Source organism: Psammomys obesus, unplaced genomic scaffold, assembly GCF_907164565.1.
Source record: "Psammomys obesus unplaced genomic scaffold, mPsaObe1.curated_primary_1811, whole genome shotgun sequence".
NCBI classification, from domain to species: domain Eukaryota; kingdom Metazoa; phylum Chordata; class Mammalia; order Rodentia; family Muridae; genus Psammomys; species Psammomys obesus.
The window spans coordinates 22,159,933-22,176,074 of record NW_026596034.1 but is presented as its reverse complement, the minus strand read 5'-3'; the positions used below and the strand labels follow the sequence as shown (position 1 = coordinate 22,176,074).

Sequence of the window (16,142 nt, the reverse complement as noted above, 5' to 3'; positions counted from 1 at the left end):
CACCCTTACTGCAGCTCAAATCTGACACCTCTAGTGATGCATTCCCCTCTCCTGACAGGAGGGTTTGGGGGATGCACAGGCCTTTTATCAGCCAGAGCTTGGGTAATAAGGAACTTGTGAGGACTTAGGACTAAAGATGAGCAGCACATATCCGTCATCTTGGAGTGTTGGGCTCAGATAGGGATGTGTGCAAACTCACCACTACCGACATCTCAGTGACCAGAGGTCACTCCTTTACCCTCTGAGTGTTCCTTTCCTTGTCTGGAAAATGGGAAAATGAGCAGGATGCCTGTGCCAAGGAATTGACATGAGGAATGAATCGGGTAATAGATGATAAAGGGGATAAAAGCACACAGTAGGTTTCTGTAAAGACATGTTAGATCAGAGGCTTGAGGAGCCTCAGAAGATAGATCACTTGGTTTAATTCTTTCTAATAGATGTTCCTTGAAAGTGAGAAACTCATAGGCTATTAATTACCTAAGGTCCTGCTTTCCCTTCTGGTTAAATTACCCAGCAAGAGGAAGGCCCAGGCCTAAAACTACCAGGCCCATGTACATGCTTGACTACCATCTGCTCCTTCAGTTCATAGAGGTACTAGAGACCAACAGGCCATTCCTATCTAATCACTAATCACTGTTCTTTCCTCTTCACAGGTATAGCCTTCACAGATCTCCCAGTAAGTACTACAGATGGGTCTTCCTTCTCCTGGGCTAATGAGGGCTGTCTGGGTGGGTCATGGTACCTGCAAGTGCAGGGTGTGGAGTCTGGCCCTTTCCCCAAGCAGGGATGTGTGATGTACTGCCAGCTTGAGGGTACCAGTAAGGGTTACCTGCTGGCCGTCCTCTTTCTTCAGCAGCAAGGCCTGGTCTTCCTCCACGTCTCTTAGCAGGTGACAGAAATTTGTGGCATTTTCTAAGGCAGTTGTGGCGGGTGGGGCTAAGGGGATGGTGGTGGAATGAGGGTAACTTCGTGGCACAGGCTGGTCTGAATTAGATGCCTGTGACTTCCAGCCAGTAGACTGGGGTGTGGCCTATAGGGATTGTTCCTGAACTTTTAGGAATCTGGTCCTTATACAGCACCCCTGAGGAAAGCCGACACCCCCCGGAAACCTAGAATGCTACCATTCAGGGTTCCCCGAAGCCTGGGAGATGAGTTTTGTAGGATTTTCTCTTCTTAGAAAGGGATAGAGTTTTCTGTTAGTTTAGTTTGGGATTCATTCCTATCTTTTCTATCCTATTGCTTTATTGAGTGGTACAGGCTTTAGCACATGCAGAGCCTTCACCCAAAATTCTTGGAGCCTGGCATGGGTCTGTGTGCCCTGGCTGGTTCTGAAAAGGAGTATTTTGCTGACTTTGGTGGCTGTTTTAGGATCCTGGGTATCCCACTGTGCCCCCAGGAAGTGTATTTGTGAGCTGGGGGGCCTCTGAATTTTTTTTATTATTAATTTTTTTTATATTAATCACAGGTTATTTACTTTGTATCCCAGCCGTAACCCCCTCCTTCATTCCCTCCCAGTCCCACCCTTCCTCATCTCCTCCCTGCCCCTTTCCAAGTCCACTGCTAGGGGAGGTCCTCCTCCCCTTCCATCTGACCCTAGTTTATCAGGTATCTTCAGGACTGGCTGCCATGTCCTTCTCTGTGGCCTAGCAAGACTGTTCCTCCCTCGGAGGTCGAGGGAGGGAGGTAAAGGAGCCAGTCATTGAGTTCATGTCAGAAATAGTTCCTGTTCCCCTTACTAGAGAAACCCACTTGGTTACTGAGCTACCATAGGCTACATCTGAGCAGTGGTTCTAGCTTATATCCATATGTGGTCCTTGGAGAAACAGTCTGAAAGAGGGCTCCCGTGGGGCCTCTGAATCTTAATTGCAGTACCCACAGTCATGTTTGAACTTCCTGTCTGTGCATCAGATTCCTTCCTTCCTACCTGGAGGCCCCAGAAAGGGGCTGTTGTCCTAGGCAAAGGGAGCAGACTCAGAAGAATTCTGACTCTTGCTGGGGAAGCATCTAGGTATGGAGACATGACATGAAATGAACAGACGTGAGTGTGGGCAGCGTGCCGTCAAGTGCTGAAAAGACTGGGAAATGTCCCTGTGGGCTTTGCCTGTGGTGTGGAAGATGGGAGGAAAAGAAAGGAACAGAGTCTGTAGGTTTTGACCTCATGATGGGATGAACCCCCCATGTGTCCCAAAACATATGTGGTACTTAATGAGTAAGCCATTGCCTGAGGAGTAGAAGGTGAAAAGGGTACAAGAGAGCCAGAGGTGGCGGTGTACACCTGTAATTCTAGCTCTTGGGAGGTAGAGGCAGCAGGGTCAGTTCAAGGTCATCTTCAACTACTTAGTGAGTTTGAAACCGACTGGGCCACGTGAGACCCTATCTTTAAAAAAACAAAAAACAAAACAAAACAAAAAAAACATGGATGGGGGCGCCTGGGAAAATGGTGTCTAGTGGCATAGGGAGAAGGAGGGTGAAGCTTTGAGCATTGGCAGTAGGAGCTACAGAAGGCACTGAAGGTGTGGTCTCATTGAAGCTGGCCGTGGAAAGTGGGTGGTAAAAGCAGAGAGCTCCGTGCATCAGTGGCCAGAAGGCCTCTGCTGAGTAAGCCTCTGACAGGAAGAGGAGCAGCCTCTCACCATTACCATCTCCAGCAGCAACTCACCATATCTTTGCCTGTTCTTTTTCATCTGCTGTGTCATCCTATCCCCTCATGTACCTTGTTAGTCAAGGGGTCCTTGGCCCTGCATCTCTTTCAGGAGAAGCTATAAGTCACTACATAGCACGTTTTTACTGCTACATATATAAGGATGTGCACCCCTGTCTGTCACTGTGCCCCTTGGCTGAGTTCTGTAAGGACTCCCAAGCCTTGACGACATGGGGGCCTTTGATGAACAGCAGAAGACTGTCCATGTAGAGCCTTGCTTGCTTTTCTTTTTCTTCTCCCCTCAAACTTTTGGGTATGGTTTTCCACTGGGGAGGTAGATTGAATGTGATTGATCCCTACTGCTTCTGCCATGCAACTCTCTTCCAGCCCTCGTCTTGGCTGGCAGGAGCTAAGGAAGCGAGGAGAAGCCCTGCAGCCCTGCTGCCCTTTAGAGCCTGACTGACATTCATTCTTCTCCTCAGGCCAACCTCTACCCCACTGTAGGCCTGCAGACACCTGGAGAGATTGTGGATGCCAACTTTGGGCAGCAGCCCTTCCTGTTCGACATTGAGGACTATATGCGGGAGTGGCGTGCCAAAGTCCAGGGCACAGTCCATGGCTTTCCCATCAGTGCCCGGCTTGGCGAGTGGCAGGCGGTGCTGCAGAAGTGAGTGTTACCCTCCTCCCCCAGACCTCATGGTAACTGTAGACCTATGTAGCACTGCAAACTGCCGACAATTCCAGCAGTGGGGTATGCTTCTAGGAGACACTGGCAGAAAGTCCAGCTGTTGATGCCTACCTCTTATCAGCAGACATCTCCCTCCTTGGGCTTTGGAGCCGCTGCTAGTTAAACCTTGCCTGGGGCGGGAGAGATGGCTCAGCAGTTAGGCGTACACAGTGCTCTTGCAAAAAGACCTGAGTTCAATTCCATGTCAGGTGGCTCACAACCAACCACTTGTAATTCCAGCTCCAGAGGGATCTGATATCTTCAGCTGCTTGAGACACCTACTCTCACTTGCACAAACCCACACATGGACTGCATACACACACATAATTTAAAATAAATAACAATTAAACAAAAATAAACCTTCTCCTTAGCCAGCTCACAGGGCTTCTGTATGTAAGATCACCAGCACAGGTTGGGCATGGGCCTTTGGTCCCAGAAGTTGGGAGGCAAAGGCAGGCAGATTTCTGAGTTTTAAGGCCAGCTTGCTCTACATAGTAAGTTCAGGACAGTCAGGGCAATGTAGAAAGACCCTGTCTTTAAAAACAACAGCAGGGTTGGAGAGATGGCTCAGAGGTTAAGAGCACTGGCTGCTCTTTTAGAGGTCCTGAGTTCAATTCCCAGGAACCACATGGTGGGCTCCCAGCCATCTATAATGAGATACGTTGCCCTCTTTTGGCTTGCAGGCAGAAAACTGTATACATAATAAATAAATAAATAAATCTTTAAAAACAACAACAAAACAAAATAATTAATATAAAAAAAATCACCAGCACAGCTGTGTTCCTTCACAGGGCTATTCTGTAGATGATCTAGAACTACTATAGTTTATTCTTTTGTGGACATTTTCTTTCTGCTTTAATAATCCATATTGCACTACAGGGCACCTTGGCACATACCAGTAATCCCAGCACTAGGGAGGCAGAGGCAGGTGGATCACTGTGAGTTCAGGGCCAGCCTGGTCTACAAAGCAAGTCTAGGACAGTCAAGGCTACACAGAGAAACCCTGTCCAGAAAAAACAAAACAAAACAAAACAAAAAAATCCATATTGCAGGGCTGGAGAGATGACTCAGCAATTAAGAACACTGGCTGCTCCTTGAAGGGACCCAGGTTCAATTCCCAGTACCCACATGGCAGCTCTCTGTAATTCCAGTTCTAGGGCATCTGATGCCCTCACACAGACATACTTGCAGGCAACATGATGTACAAAAAGTAATAAAAGGAAAAAGGTTAAAAAAAAAAATCCATATTGCTGCCAGCGTGGTAGTACAAGCCTTTAATTTTAGCATTCAGGCTGATCTTTGAGTTATACACCAGCGTGGTCCTGTTCCAGGACATCCAGGATTACATAGAAAAGCCATTAAAAAAAATCCGTATTGCCAGTCTTTGGCTTGAGATCACTTTACATGGTCAGAATCCAGCCATTTACCCCTGTGTCCACGGTAGAGTGATATCAGGTAAAGAATCTTCCCTAGGATCAGTCTAGCAGGCTCTTTGACTAATTAAGCTCTAAATTGTCTTGGAAGCCAGTGTTGCTGAGATTCCAGCAGGGGGCCAAGTTTGGGTCTTTACTTTGCTTGCCAGGCTCATATCTGGGTGAAGCAATAGCCACTAATTACCTGCCTGTTAGGAGGTGGCGTTAGCTTGGCTTCTGCTAACCCTTTTCGTTGTTCTGTAAAGGCACTAGGGGAGGGGGCGTCAGGAGTAGGAGTGTAACATAAATGAATTCTCTCTCATCCAGTCTCATTCAGTGTCCTCAACCTGCACCTACCCCCTACCTTTCTCCTCTGTTCTCTGTCTCTTGTACTGGAAATTGAACTCGGGGCTTTACATACGCTAGGAAAGAACTATCATTGTGCCACATCCTTAGTATTTAGCCTTCCTTTCTTAAGAGATTGATACTAAGGCAGCCTTAAGAAAGGGCTGAGGTGCAGATAGCCAGACCCTTGTTGGGAAGAACACTATGACCACCTCTGGTTCCCAGCCCAGCAGGTAAGAACAGTTGAGGGACAGAGCAATGTCATTCCCCACAATATGTTTTCTGGCTGGGCAAGAAAAGAGGTGGAGATACTTTCAGCATCTGGGCTCGCTCAACACATGGATGTTTTTTGTTTGTATGTATCCATGTGCCTATATGTGTCCTATGCAACATTTGCCAAGACCTGCTTATAATTTGTGTTCTCTTATTTCACATAGCTTTGTTTTATAAATATTGGAAATGGCTAGGTTGTCTTGGAGATAGATTTGTCACAAGCTTTGTGTCTGGCTGGCTTCCCCTGGGGAGACTGAGTATTATCATCCTCCCTGACCCTTCCCTTTCCCTCCCTTTTCTGTGAGAGCAGTAGAATACAGATCTTTAGACATCCTAGGCAACCACGTACTGCTGATCTGAATCTCCAGCCCCTGCTTCTTTTGCAGGTAACCCTTTCATAATAAAGAAATGTACATATCTGAAGTTAATTTTGGAGCTAGAGATGTGGCTCAGAGATTTAGAGTAGTTGCTGCTCTTGTAGAAGACCAGGTTTGGTTCCCAGAATCCACATGACAGCTCACAACCATTTGTAACTCCAGTTCCACAGGATTTGACACACTCTTCTGTATTCTGCAGGCACCAGCATAAACATAGTGCATATACATACATGAAGGCAAACACTCAAATACATAAAATAATAAATAAATAATGCTGTCCTCTAAATAATAGTGTTCTCTAAAGTGTTATTAATCAGTCAAATAAATATATTTATTTTATTTTAAATGTTTATTTATTTTTATTTTCTATGTATTAGTGTTTGGCCTGCAGGTACGTATGTGCACTGTGTGTGTGCCTGAATCTAGTGGAGACTAGAAGCGGGTTTATCACATTCCTTGGAACTGAAGTTACAAGTGTCTATGAGCGTCTGGGAACCAAATCCAGGTCCTCTGTATAAGCAGCAAGTGCTCTTAAACCACTGAGCCATCTCTTTATCCCCAAGAAGTCCATTTTTAGAGGTAGCTGATGTTCATACAGGCTCATCTAAACCATATTTTTTCAACATACTTTGCTCTTCTGCTTATGATAATTATAATTACAATTATTATTCACAAGTATATTTTTTGTCCAATATTAAAACTTTATTGAAAAACTGACACAAAAATAAGAGGAAAAAGTATATTTTTAAAGGAGTATATTCTGATATTCTGTAATATGTAATTTTATAGTAAGAAGTTACATTTATTTTCAGTTCATGCCAGGCATCCTTTTTTTTTCTTTTTTTTTAAAGATTTATTTATTATTTATACATTATTCTGCCTGCATGTACACCTACATGCCAGAAGAGGGCACAGGATCTCATCATAGATGGCTGTGAGCCACCATGTGGTTGCTGGGAATTGAACTCAGGACCTTTGGTAGAACAGCCAGTGCTCTTAACCACTGAGCCATCTCTCCAGCCCATGCCAGGCATCTTGTTGGTACTATCTCATTTATTTCTTAAAACAGAAGAAGACAGCCACAGGTGTACAGCCTTAGAACATCCCCCATAAGTCTTTGCTCTTCCCCACACAGGTCATGAGAACTCCCCTTTGTACATGTGCATACACACCTATGGCATTCTTAGCCAGCTTTACTGGGATTAGACTGTTATTGTACACTGTGCCCTTCCACAAAGACTGAGCTTCTGTCAGCTGTGCTGTGCCTGTGTCTTCCCAGCAAAGCAGCCTGTTGCTGCCAATACATGGTACATTGTGGAGTTAATTTGGCCCATAGTCGTCCTGTCCTCTACAGCAGTGGATCTCAACCTTCCTGATACTGTGACCTTTTAATACGTTCCTCATGTTTTGGTCATCCCCAACCATAAAATAATAATAATAATAATAATAATAATAATAATTATTATTATTATTATTATTATTATTACTACTACTACTACTACTACTACTTCAAACTGCAGTTTTGCTACTGTTATGAGTCATAATGTAAATATGTGATATGCAGGATATCTGACATACGACCCCCAAAGGGCTTTGTGGCCCACAGGTTGAGAACTACATCTCTAGAGCCAGTGCTACCATATGGCAGGCTCACTGGGAACAGAGATACTTCCGTCAAGTACAGGCAGCTCCAGAGTGCCACCCGCCTTTCTCACCATTTGTTTAAGTTTAGTAGTTCTGTCAAGTGTGGATGTGCCAGGTATCCTCTGTATCCTGGCAATTTCCATACCTGGCTAGTTGCCATTTTAGGCAGCCTTGGGTAAGCACCTTGGCCAGATCTGGACTTGGTGCGGTCTACCAGAAGACAGCCATTTCTATGAGCTTGAGGGCAGCAAATTCCAGAGAACTGTAGCCTCTCTGACATGTAAGCACAGATGTGACCAGCCCCTCTCCTGCTGACAGCATGAGCACTGAGGAAAGTTTTCACTTCCTTTGTCCCCTTCGAGTTCATACCTCTGAGGTATGTTTAAGGGAGACCTCATGGGAATGTATGTAGTCTGTCCCCCTCCAGTGCTGCATGAGAAATGCGGTTCTTGGGTGTTACCTTAAGCTCTTCTTTTTTTCTAGCATGGTCTCGTCTTACCTGGTGCATCATGGGTATTGTGCCACAGCCACAGCTTTTGCCCGAATGACTGAAACCCCGATTCAGGAAGAACAGGCATCCATAAAGAACAGACAAAGTAAGGTTAATTTTTCTCGCCCTGTGCCTTCTCACCTGCCCTTTCTAGATAGCCTGTCAAGAGTTAAGTCTAACCTTACCATCCTGGAGACTAACTTGCTGACTCCAGGCCCTGTTCCTATCCTTCATTTAAGATAAAACTGCCACATGGCAGCCAGTGGCTCAGAAGGTCTCAGAGCTGTCTCCCTAACACACTTTGAAAATAAGGTGTAGGCCTGGTCCTGCCATGGCAGAGTCCTATTCTTTCATGTTTGTTTCCTCTCCCTGTCCCCTGAATCCTGGATTCTGGTTGGCCTCCTATTGATGATCATCCAAAAGCAGTTTTGCATTTTTCTACACCACTACTTGCCTTTCCCATCACTTACTCAAGCTTGATAGTTTTGCTTGTTCTTAGCCAGAGAGAGGACTCAGGGCTCAGACAGGGTAGAACTCATGCTCTGTGACTGTTGTCATGCCTGTTCCCTGCCTCTGTCTTACCCTTGGTAGATAACCTATTTTTTTCTTAACCAAAGGCGTCTCTCCTAGTATTCTGTGGGTTTGGAACCCTTTAATGGAAGGAGGGGTGGGGTAGAGAACAGGATCCACACAGTGTGGTAATAGGAGGAGAGGAAAATGTGGGCGAGTGGTGTATTGTATGGATGTGCCTGTCTTTGTCTCTCTGCTCCCATCACCTCTGTGTCTGTGTCTGTGCACATGTCTGTGTCTCCTAGAGAAGCTGTGCTCAGCTAGATAGATGGAAAGGTATCCTAGCCTAGACTCGGGATCTACAAATGAAAGAGTGTTAGACCCAGAAGTCAGAGCATGATGCACCAGGTCCTGGGGCAAGATCCAGAAGGCAGTAGCAAGACACTGATGACCAGAGAGGTGCCATTATGAGAGATACCAGTGTGAGGTAGTCTACCTCTTCTCCCAGTATGGAGCACACTGCAGCATTTACAGATTGTCAAGATGTGGGCTCTAGCCCAAGCCAATGCACACCCCTGTGGGGCCTAAAGAGAGAGCAATATATCTAAAGAGGCATCTTCAGGCTGTCCCAAGACCATGGTCTCACAGCCAAGGGCCCCCTCACCAGCTCCCTGGCTGCCTGTGTGTTGTAGGAGTGGACTTCTAGACTCACCTCCTACCTCTGGGCTATTGTCACTTTGTATTCTTGAGGACTCCATGATACCTGATCATAAACAGCCTCTGCTGTGGTCCTAGGTGACCAGATTCTCTCAGCGTTTTCTGTGAGCTTCTCCAACCATCAGGGTGTGAAGAGCCAGCCCACCTGACTTCTGACTATCCCCTGCCTTCAGTCTGGCCATGTTCCAGGCTTGTAGCCAGCCAGGGGTATAGGGGCAATATCAGCCCTTACAGCTATGTTCTTCTCTATAGAAATCCAGAAGCTGGTGCTGGAAGGCCGGGTGGGTGAAGCCATTGAAACAACCCAGCGTTTTTATCCTGGGCTGCTGGAGCACAACCCCAACCTGCTCTTCATGCTTAAGTAAGTCAGGTTCACAGTTCCAGAGCCTGGTCTTCAGCTTGCAACAGGCCGGGCTGGGCCAGGACTTCAGTCCTCTGATCCCTCCCTTCACAGGTGTCGGCAGTTTGTGGAGATGGTGAATGGCACCGACAGTGAGGTCCGAAGCCTCAGCTCCCGAAGCCCCAAGTCCCAGGACAGCTACCCTGGCTCCCCCAGCCTCAGCCCCCGACATGGCCCCAGTAGTTCCCATATACACAACACAGGTCAGCCATTTTCCAGAGTTCTTTGGGAAGAGCTGGTGTGGAGAATGGCTATCCCACATATCTTTCCTTGTGGTGGGCTTAGAACTGGCTGCTGGATCGGGAAGAAGGGAAAGGGACCATTCTGACAATTCCTAGAGCCCCACTTCTGACATCCCTTCTCTGACCCACTTGGCTTCTAGGAGCAGACAGTCCCAGTTGCAGCAATGGCGTTGCATCCACCAAGAACAAACAAAACCACAGTAAATACCCCGCACCCAGCTCCTCTTCCTCGTCCTCGTCCTCCTCGTCCTCCTCTTCCCCGTCCTCCATCAATTACTCCGAGTCCAACTCAACAGACTCCACCAAGTCCCAGCCCCACAGCAGTACCAGTAACCAGGAGACCAGGTGCCTGTCTTGTCCTCTCTCTCCACTCTGCTTCTCTTCTGTGCCTGCTGGAGCTACCACTGTTCTTTTAAATGCTGCCTTCTGCCCTCTACCCTCACCTTTGTTGTAGGTCTGTGCCTGGATTGCAGCACGTTGAAAGGTCAGACCAAACACTGGTTCTGGCTTTGGTCCCTGCTCAAGATGTAGCTGTCAGTTTCCTTGGCTCTGACTTTGTCTGGAGGTGCTGACCCTGCCAGACTTGAGAACGTGGTGGCCTACACAAGGACTCCTCCCAGGAGGCTGGGCCTATTAGAACCTCTAGGGTCTGCTGTTAAGTTTTTATGGAATCAGGCTCATGGACAGCCAGGTGACCTGGTCTGTAGGCTGCCATCCCAGATGGTTTTCAACAGGCCCTAGACATGCCTAAAAGCTGACCTTGGTTTGGGTCCCAGCCAAGGCCACAGAGATATCCAATCAGTTCAGTTGGTAGGATGACTGGGATATATTGAAGATGCATGTCAACTCATAGGAGAGCCAGGGCCCACTTTGGGATAAGAATGGGACTCATGTAACAATCACCTGGAGATAAATATGTTAGGGGCTGAGTTTTGGAGCCTAGAAAGCTTGGGCTATCATTTCACGTTCCTGGCAGTCCTTCAGTTTGATGCCATTATAGGACCCATTATAGTCCCTCAGGTAAACTCCTTGAGTTTACTTGAAGCATTGGTTACCAAAACCTGTGTGGAGGCCCAACTCCTATCTCAACTCTTCTCCACAGTGACAGTGAAATGGAGATGGAGGCAGAACATTATCCCAATGGTGTATTGGAAAGCATATCCACACGTATTGTCAATGGTGCCTACAAGCATGAAGACCTACAGACAGATGAGTCCAGCATGGGTAAGTACTGCTCCTTGGTATGACCCAGCCCCCAGGTTCCTTGAGAGGGCAACATACAGTCCTAATACCCACTCCTCCTAATGGCAGCTAAGATGGCAGGCTCTGGCAGCTTGAGAAACTTCAGTGGACTGAGTCCACTACTTGGTCATTCCTGGATGCATCCTTAAGGTGGATTCCAATGTGTAGGAAGGTCCATGCCTGCTGCCAAGACCAGAACCCCTTCAAGGCTAACGTGAATTCAAGAATGAGGACCTCATTAGTGCCAGGCATGTGTGCAGGGCGGGAAGTTTCCAAGATTTGCCCCACATCTGGTCTCTATGCCAGGTAGACTTAGGCTGCTCGACCTGCACTCTCAGCGCTTGCCTGCCTTTCAAAAGCTATAGCTTTGTGGGGTCCTTCTTGTCCTTCCCTCTTCATCCTCTAATGTGTTTTCTGCTCGCCTCTGGGTGCAGACGATGGGCATCCACGGCGGCAGCTCTGCGGGGGCAACCAGGCTGCCACAGAAAGGATCATCCTGTTTGGCCGAGAGTTGCAGGCATTGAGTGAGCAGCTGGGCCGAGAGTATGGCAAGAATTTGTCTCACACGGAGATGCTACAGGTATAGCATCAGTCAAGTCCTCACACAGAGCAGTTTCCCATTTGAGATCGGGGCTCTGGGAACATGTAAGGGTAGTAGTAATAGACCAGAATGGGCTCTAGGCATGTCTGCAATGTAGTGGAATGTGGGGTGTTTAGGGTGTACCCCACCCACATAGAATCTAAAGAGGGAATAGCCTTGCCTGACTCTAATCTGGGTATATCGAGTTCTCACTGGGCCCCATGCAGTGTTCTGTCGTCCCCTGAAGCTATGTGACTGTGTATAATATGCTGCATCCCTCTCAATAGTGCTCTGTCCCGTAGGATGCCTTTAGCTTACTAGCATACTCAGACCCCTGGAGCTGCCCAGTTGGTCATCAGCTTGATCCCATCCAGAGGGAGCCTGTCTGTGCTGCTCTCAACAGCGCCATTTTAGGTGAGTGCATCTAAAGCAAAAGCTAACTCATGAGTGTGAGGTGGCCACTTTCCCCCTTCCTAGAAATAGGCCTTCACAGGGCTCCTGGGCTTTTCAGGACTAAACCTAACCCTAACCTACCCCTGCCCAGCTGAGTTCATTGGCTGCTATTCTGTGGCCATGGGTCAAGCCAGTTTACTTGCTCTAGAGAAGACCAAGATCCTAAGGATCCTATCAGGAATGCAGGGCTATGGCCCGGTGGCTGGGACACTCAAACATTGAACACTCTTTCAAGAGTTCTTTCTATACCTTTAATCTCACCATCTACCTCTAGGGAACTTTGACCTGTGCCCAAGTCCTTGACTAGGCACTGACCATATCTTGTAATCTCCTCCACAGAGTCTCAGAACCTGCCAAAGCAGCCTCCTCTGATGCTCGCCCTGGGCCAGGCATCTGAGTGTCTACGGCTCATGGCCCGAGCAGGCCTGGGATCTTGCTCCTTTGCCAGAGTTGATGACTACTTGCACTAGCTGACCTTCTTGGCTGGCTCTGTCCAGCCCTTCTTCAGCCTTAGGGCTGGAACAACCCTGCCCTCCATAGGCACCTGGTACAGAGACCTGGAAGCCATGGGCAGAGTCCTCTCCTCCTTCCTGGCCGGCCGGTCCATCCTCCCTTTCTCCCTTCTTTCCTTGCCCTCTTGTCCTTCTTCCTCTCCCTTCCACGTGCAGCGGCCTGTGACACAGTATTGGCTGGTTACTCATGTAGCGGCTTCTCCTTTAAAGGAGATTTTGTTTTGAGGAGAAGTTGGGTTTTTTGTTTTTTGTTTTTCTTTTTTAAACTTTTATTTTCCTCCTGACTGAGCCACCAGTGTTTATCTCGGGAGAGTTTGTGCTGAGCTGGTTTCTGCTAATTTAGTAATGAAGCCTATCCAGGTTGATGATAGCTTATTATTTTCATAAGTAAAAAAGACAAACAAACAAATGAGATTATATATATATATATAAATATATATATTAAAAAAAAAAGACACAGTATTTATCGTAGCACTAGTGGCCCAGCACCTCTTGGGTGAGGCTGTCCAGACACCATGTGTTTTTATTTGAGTCCAACTCATTAAAAAAAAAAAAAAAAAATCATCTCTTGTCACTTCAGTCAAGTGATTTGTTTATTTTAGGCTCCCCTTTTATTGAGCCACAGGTCCAGCTGCTGCCCAGGAAATCAAAATGGGTTTTGGGGAGGCTGCTTGGTGGACAAGGTCAGGCTAAGCTGCTTCGCAGCATCCCAAGAGGTATGGGTCTCTAGGCCCCTTATAAGTAGACAAAACAACTGCAGGTTCAGGGATTCAGGGAAGTGAGGTGGCCCTGGGGCACTCAGCAAAGCAAGGGAACACAGGGTCTGTAGCCAGCACGCTGTCTACCACTCTACCCTGCCTCTCACTGCCTGCCTTGCCCTTCTCTCCCATCTCAATGCCCTGCCTTTTCTTGTTGTTAAGATGGCCAAATAATTCATTACTCTCAGTTGATTGCCTGGAAACTACCTGCCTTCAACCCAAGAGCTGCTCTATGCCAGGCTGCCAAGAGGAAGACTCCATTCCCAGGACAGAGGCCCTTAAGGACAGGGCTGCTTTCTTCCTGCCTGGGTCTTCACCATCACTGCCCAACTCTGATGGGATTGATGCTTTCTGTGAAGTTGGTACCTCAAGGCTGATTCTTGGTTCACTGGTTCCAAAGTGGATGGAAACCTTGACTTCCTGGTCCTGATTTCCCTACAGCTTGGGCCCAGCAACTCTTAGGAAGAGAAGACTCCATGGGCCTTACAAATGTCCCACCAGCTGTTTCACATGGACCCTCACAGCTGGTGGAACAACAGCAACAAAAAACCCACTACCACAGGGCTGAGATGCTGCCAGGACGAGGGTGGGCCATCTGTGGAGGGGACTGTCTGCCAAGGAAGAGGAGGGGCTATGCAGAGGAGACCTAGAAGGGCCAGGATCTTACCTACTTCACAGGGTGAGTGAAAAGCCCAGGCAGCCTCTGCAAAGATTAGGGTCAACTGTGGCAAAGCCATAAGTGGGCCTCCAGTCTCTGTCTGTATGTAGGCTAGGTGAGCTTGTGTTTTGTTGGTGGGCACAGAAATCAGTGGGAGAGCTCACCAGGCCTCACAAGGCCCACAGCTGGACAAAACCGAGTTAGACCATCTGCCAGTGAGGGACTAGGACCCTGACTGAGATCTTCCAAAATTTTGCTTTAGGGGCTATTTCTACAGGCTACTACATTTTCCTGTCAGGGTCCTAGTTAGCAGCTCATCACGAAGTCTTGTTTTGTGTAAAGGAAATTCATCCTGTCCAAGGCTGTAACACCCAAGCTCCAAACTCAAATTGGAAATATCAGGCTGTTAGAGTGGTCAGCCTCACATTTGGAAATGAAAACCAGAGGCATTTGCAGAGCAGTGGAATTTAGAAAACATCTCTACTAGTTCTCTCCTTTTACAATTAAAGAAACAGGCCCAGGAGATTAAGTGACTTGGCCAAAGCCACACAGCAAATAGTGGCAGAGCCAGGAGTAACTAACTATTCCTGTGAGTTAGACAGCCCTGTCTAAACCTAAAGCAAAATGAGCTTTGTGAGGGGCTCGGTTGGCATGAGTTCAGCAGTGCCTGAGCAGCTGGTACCTTTAGGAGTGTGACAAGGGGGGATGGGTGCTGAGACTTGGGTTGTAGAGTGGCTGAGAGGGCCTTGGAGGGCTCGGGACTGCTGTGTGCTGCGTGGGGTTGTGTGTCTACCTGGCTCACACTCAGTACCCATGGCCACCTCCCCACTTTCTGTGCCTTATCTCACTGTTTCAGCTGAGTCCAAGTTGTTTACTCTGTTCCTCTCCAGAGGGGCTCTCTGTCCTAGCTGGACAGCTCACTTTGGGGACATATGCCTTTGTCCCACAAGCTATGGGGAGGGCCAAAATCAAGTTGCTGGAGCCAGTCGCTAGTCCAGTCCTGCTGCCAGAGGAGCCCCGTATGCACCCCGGTCTTAGTAGCCCGTTTCCAGGAACCTGGAGTGAGAACGAGTTCCTGGAAGCAACTTAGTAAAAGGGCTGGACCTGATCCTTGTGTGCAGGAGGAGGACCTGGCTGGGTTGGGTTGTCCAGCCCTGAGGGAGCAGCATTCCCTACTCACCTTCCCTTTGTGGCACCAGATGGTGGCTCCTTGCAGAGCAAGAGCCAAGTTGCCAGACCACTCAGTCGCACGCCCCGACCCCTTTTTCATGGGCCTGTGGCTGGATGCAAGCTGGTAGAACAAGGACATCACAGGCTGGAGAAGTGAGGATGGCCTGGTTCCCCAGCACCTTCCCAGCCCGTAAGCACAAAGATGAGGCAGAGCTGTTGGGGCTGAACGTTCCTTTGGTTGCTCACAACTCAGGTATGCATGTCATTTGGCAGCTGGACAGCAGAGCCCTACTTCACCACCAATCGCAGGCATTTGGACCTGTGGCCACATGGTGGCTTCTGGCTGTCCCAGCGCCCACCTCTTCGCATAGGTTCCCTTCATTATCAACTCCAGCTGAAATAGGCATCTTCTACATTGTGCACACTGGTTCTGCCTTTGTCCTTGCAAGTTGATACTCGGCATTAGCATGAAACTTGTGGTGTGAGAGGGTTGACAGAATTCTAACACAAACATCCTATTAAATTGTACTTGAGATGAAAAAAATTCCTGTTGTATTTTGACAGAATTATTTTTATTAAAATACACATCCATGAGCAGTTGTGTCTGTTCAGACTCTTACTGGGGCTGGGGGCTTCCTACGTCTTAGTGTCTCAAGGAGTTTTGAAACTTCAACTGTGCAAGACTCCAAAAGGCACAGGGATTTTAACTGGTTCTCTCTTGAAATAGCTCTCAGACAAGGAAAACAACAAATTCAACTTCAGAAAGGTGGTCTACATACAGTATCTTTTTTTTTTCTCCACAAAAGTGATATTTTAATGAAATAGGGCTCAGCCCCAACTGATGGATCTACAACACAGCCTGAAACCAAAGCTCAAGAATCATAGCTCAAGAGGGTCCGGGGAAGATGGTACAAGCGAGAAGAACAGGTGTGCTGTGAGATTTTATCTAGAAATGGCAAAGAAGCGACACCCGTGAAGTCTCAACATGGCT

General features: G+C 47.7%; 1 protein-coding gene across 1 annotated transcript in view; it reads left to right on the top strand.

The window, feature by feature from the left end:
- Window positions 1–15,748, top strand: part of Ranbp10 (RAN binding protein 10) — a 62,390-nt gene extending 46,642 nt beyond the window's left edge. The window contains exons 5-14 of the mRNA XM_055620959.1: window positions 654–676; window positions 3,124–3,308; window positions 7,903–8,015; window positions 9,389–9,497; window positions 9,591–9,739; window positions 9,919–10,123; window positions 10,881–11,002; window positions 11,455–11,600; window positions 11,903–12,014; window positions 12,393–15,748. Of these exons, the coding sequence (XP_055476934.1) occupies window positions 654–676; window positions 3,124–3,308; window positions 7,903–8,015; window positions 9,389–9,497; window positions 9,591–9,739; window positions 9,919–10,123; window positions 10,881–11,002; window positions 11,455–11,600; window positions 11,903–12,014; window positions 12,393–12,523 (1,295 nt within the window). The 3' untranslated portion in view covers window positions 12,524–15,748. The remainder of the gene's footprint in view (window positions 1–653; window positions 677–3,123; window positions 3,309–7,902; window positions 8,016–9,388; window positions 9,498–9,590; window positions 9,740–9,918; window positions 10,124–10,880; window positions 11,003–11,454; window positions 11,601–11,902; window positions 12,015–12,392) is intronic.
- The last annotated feature ends 394 nt before the right edge of the window (window positions 15,749–16,142 follow it).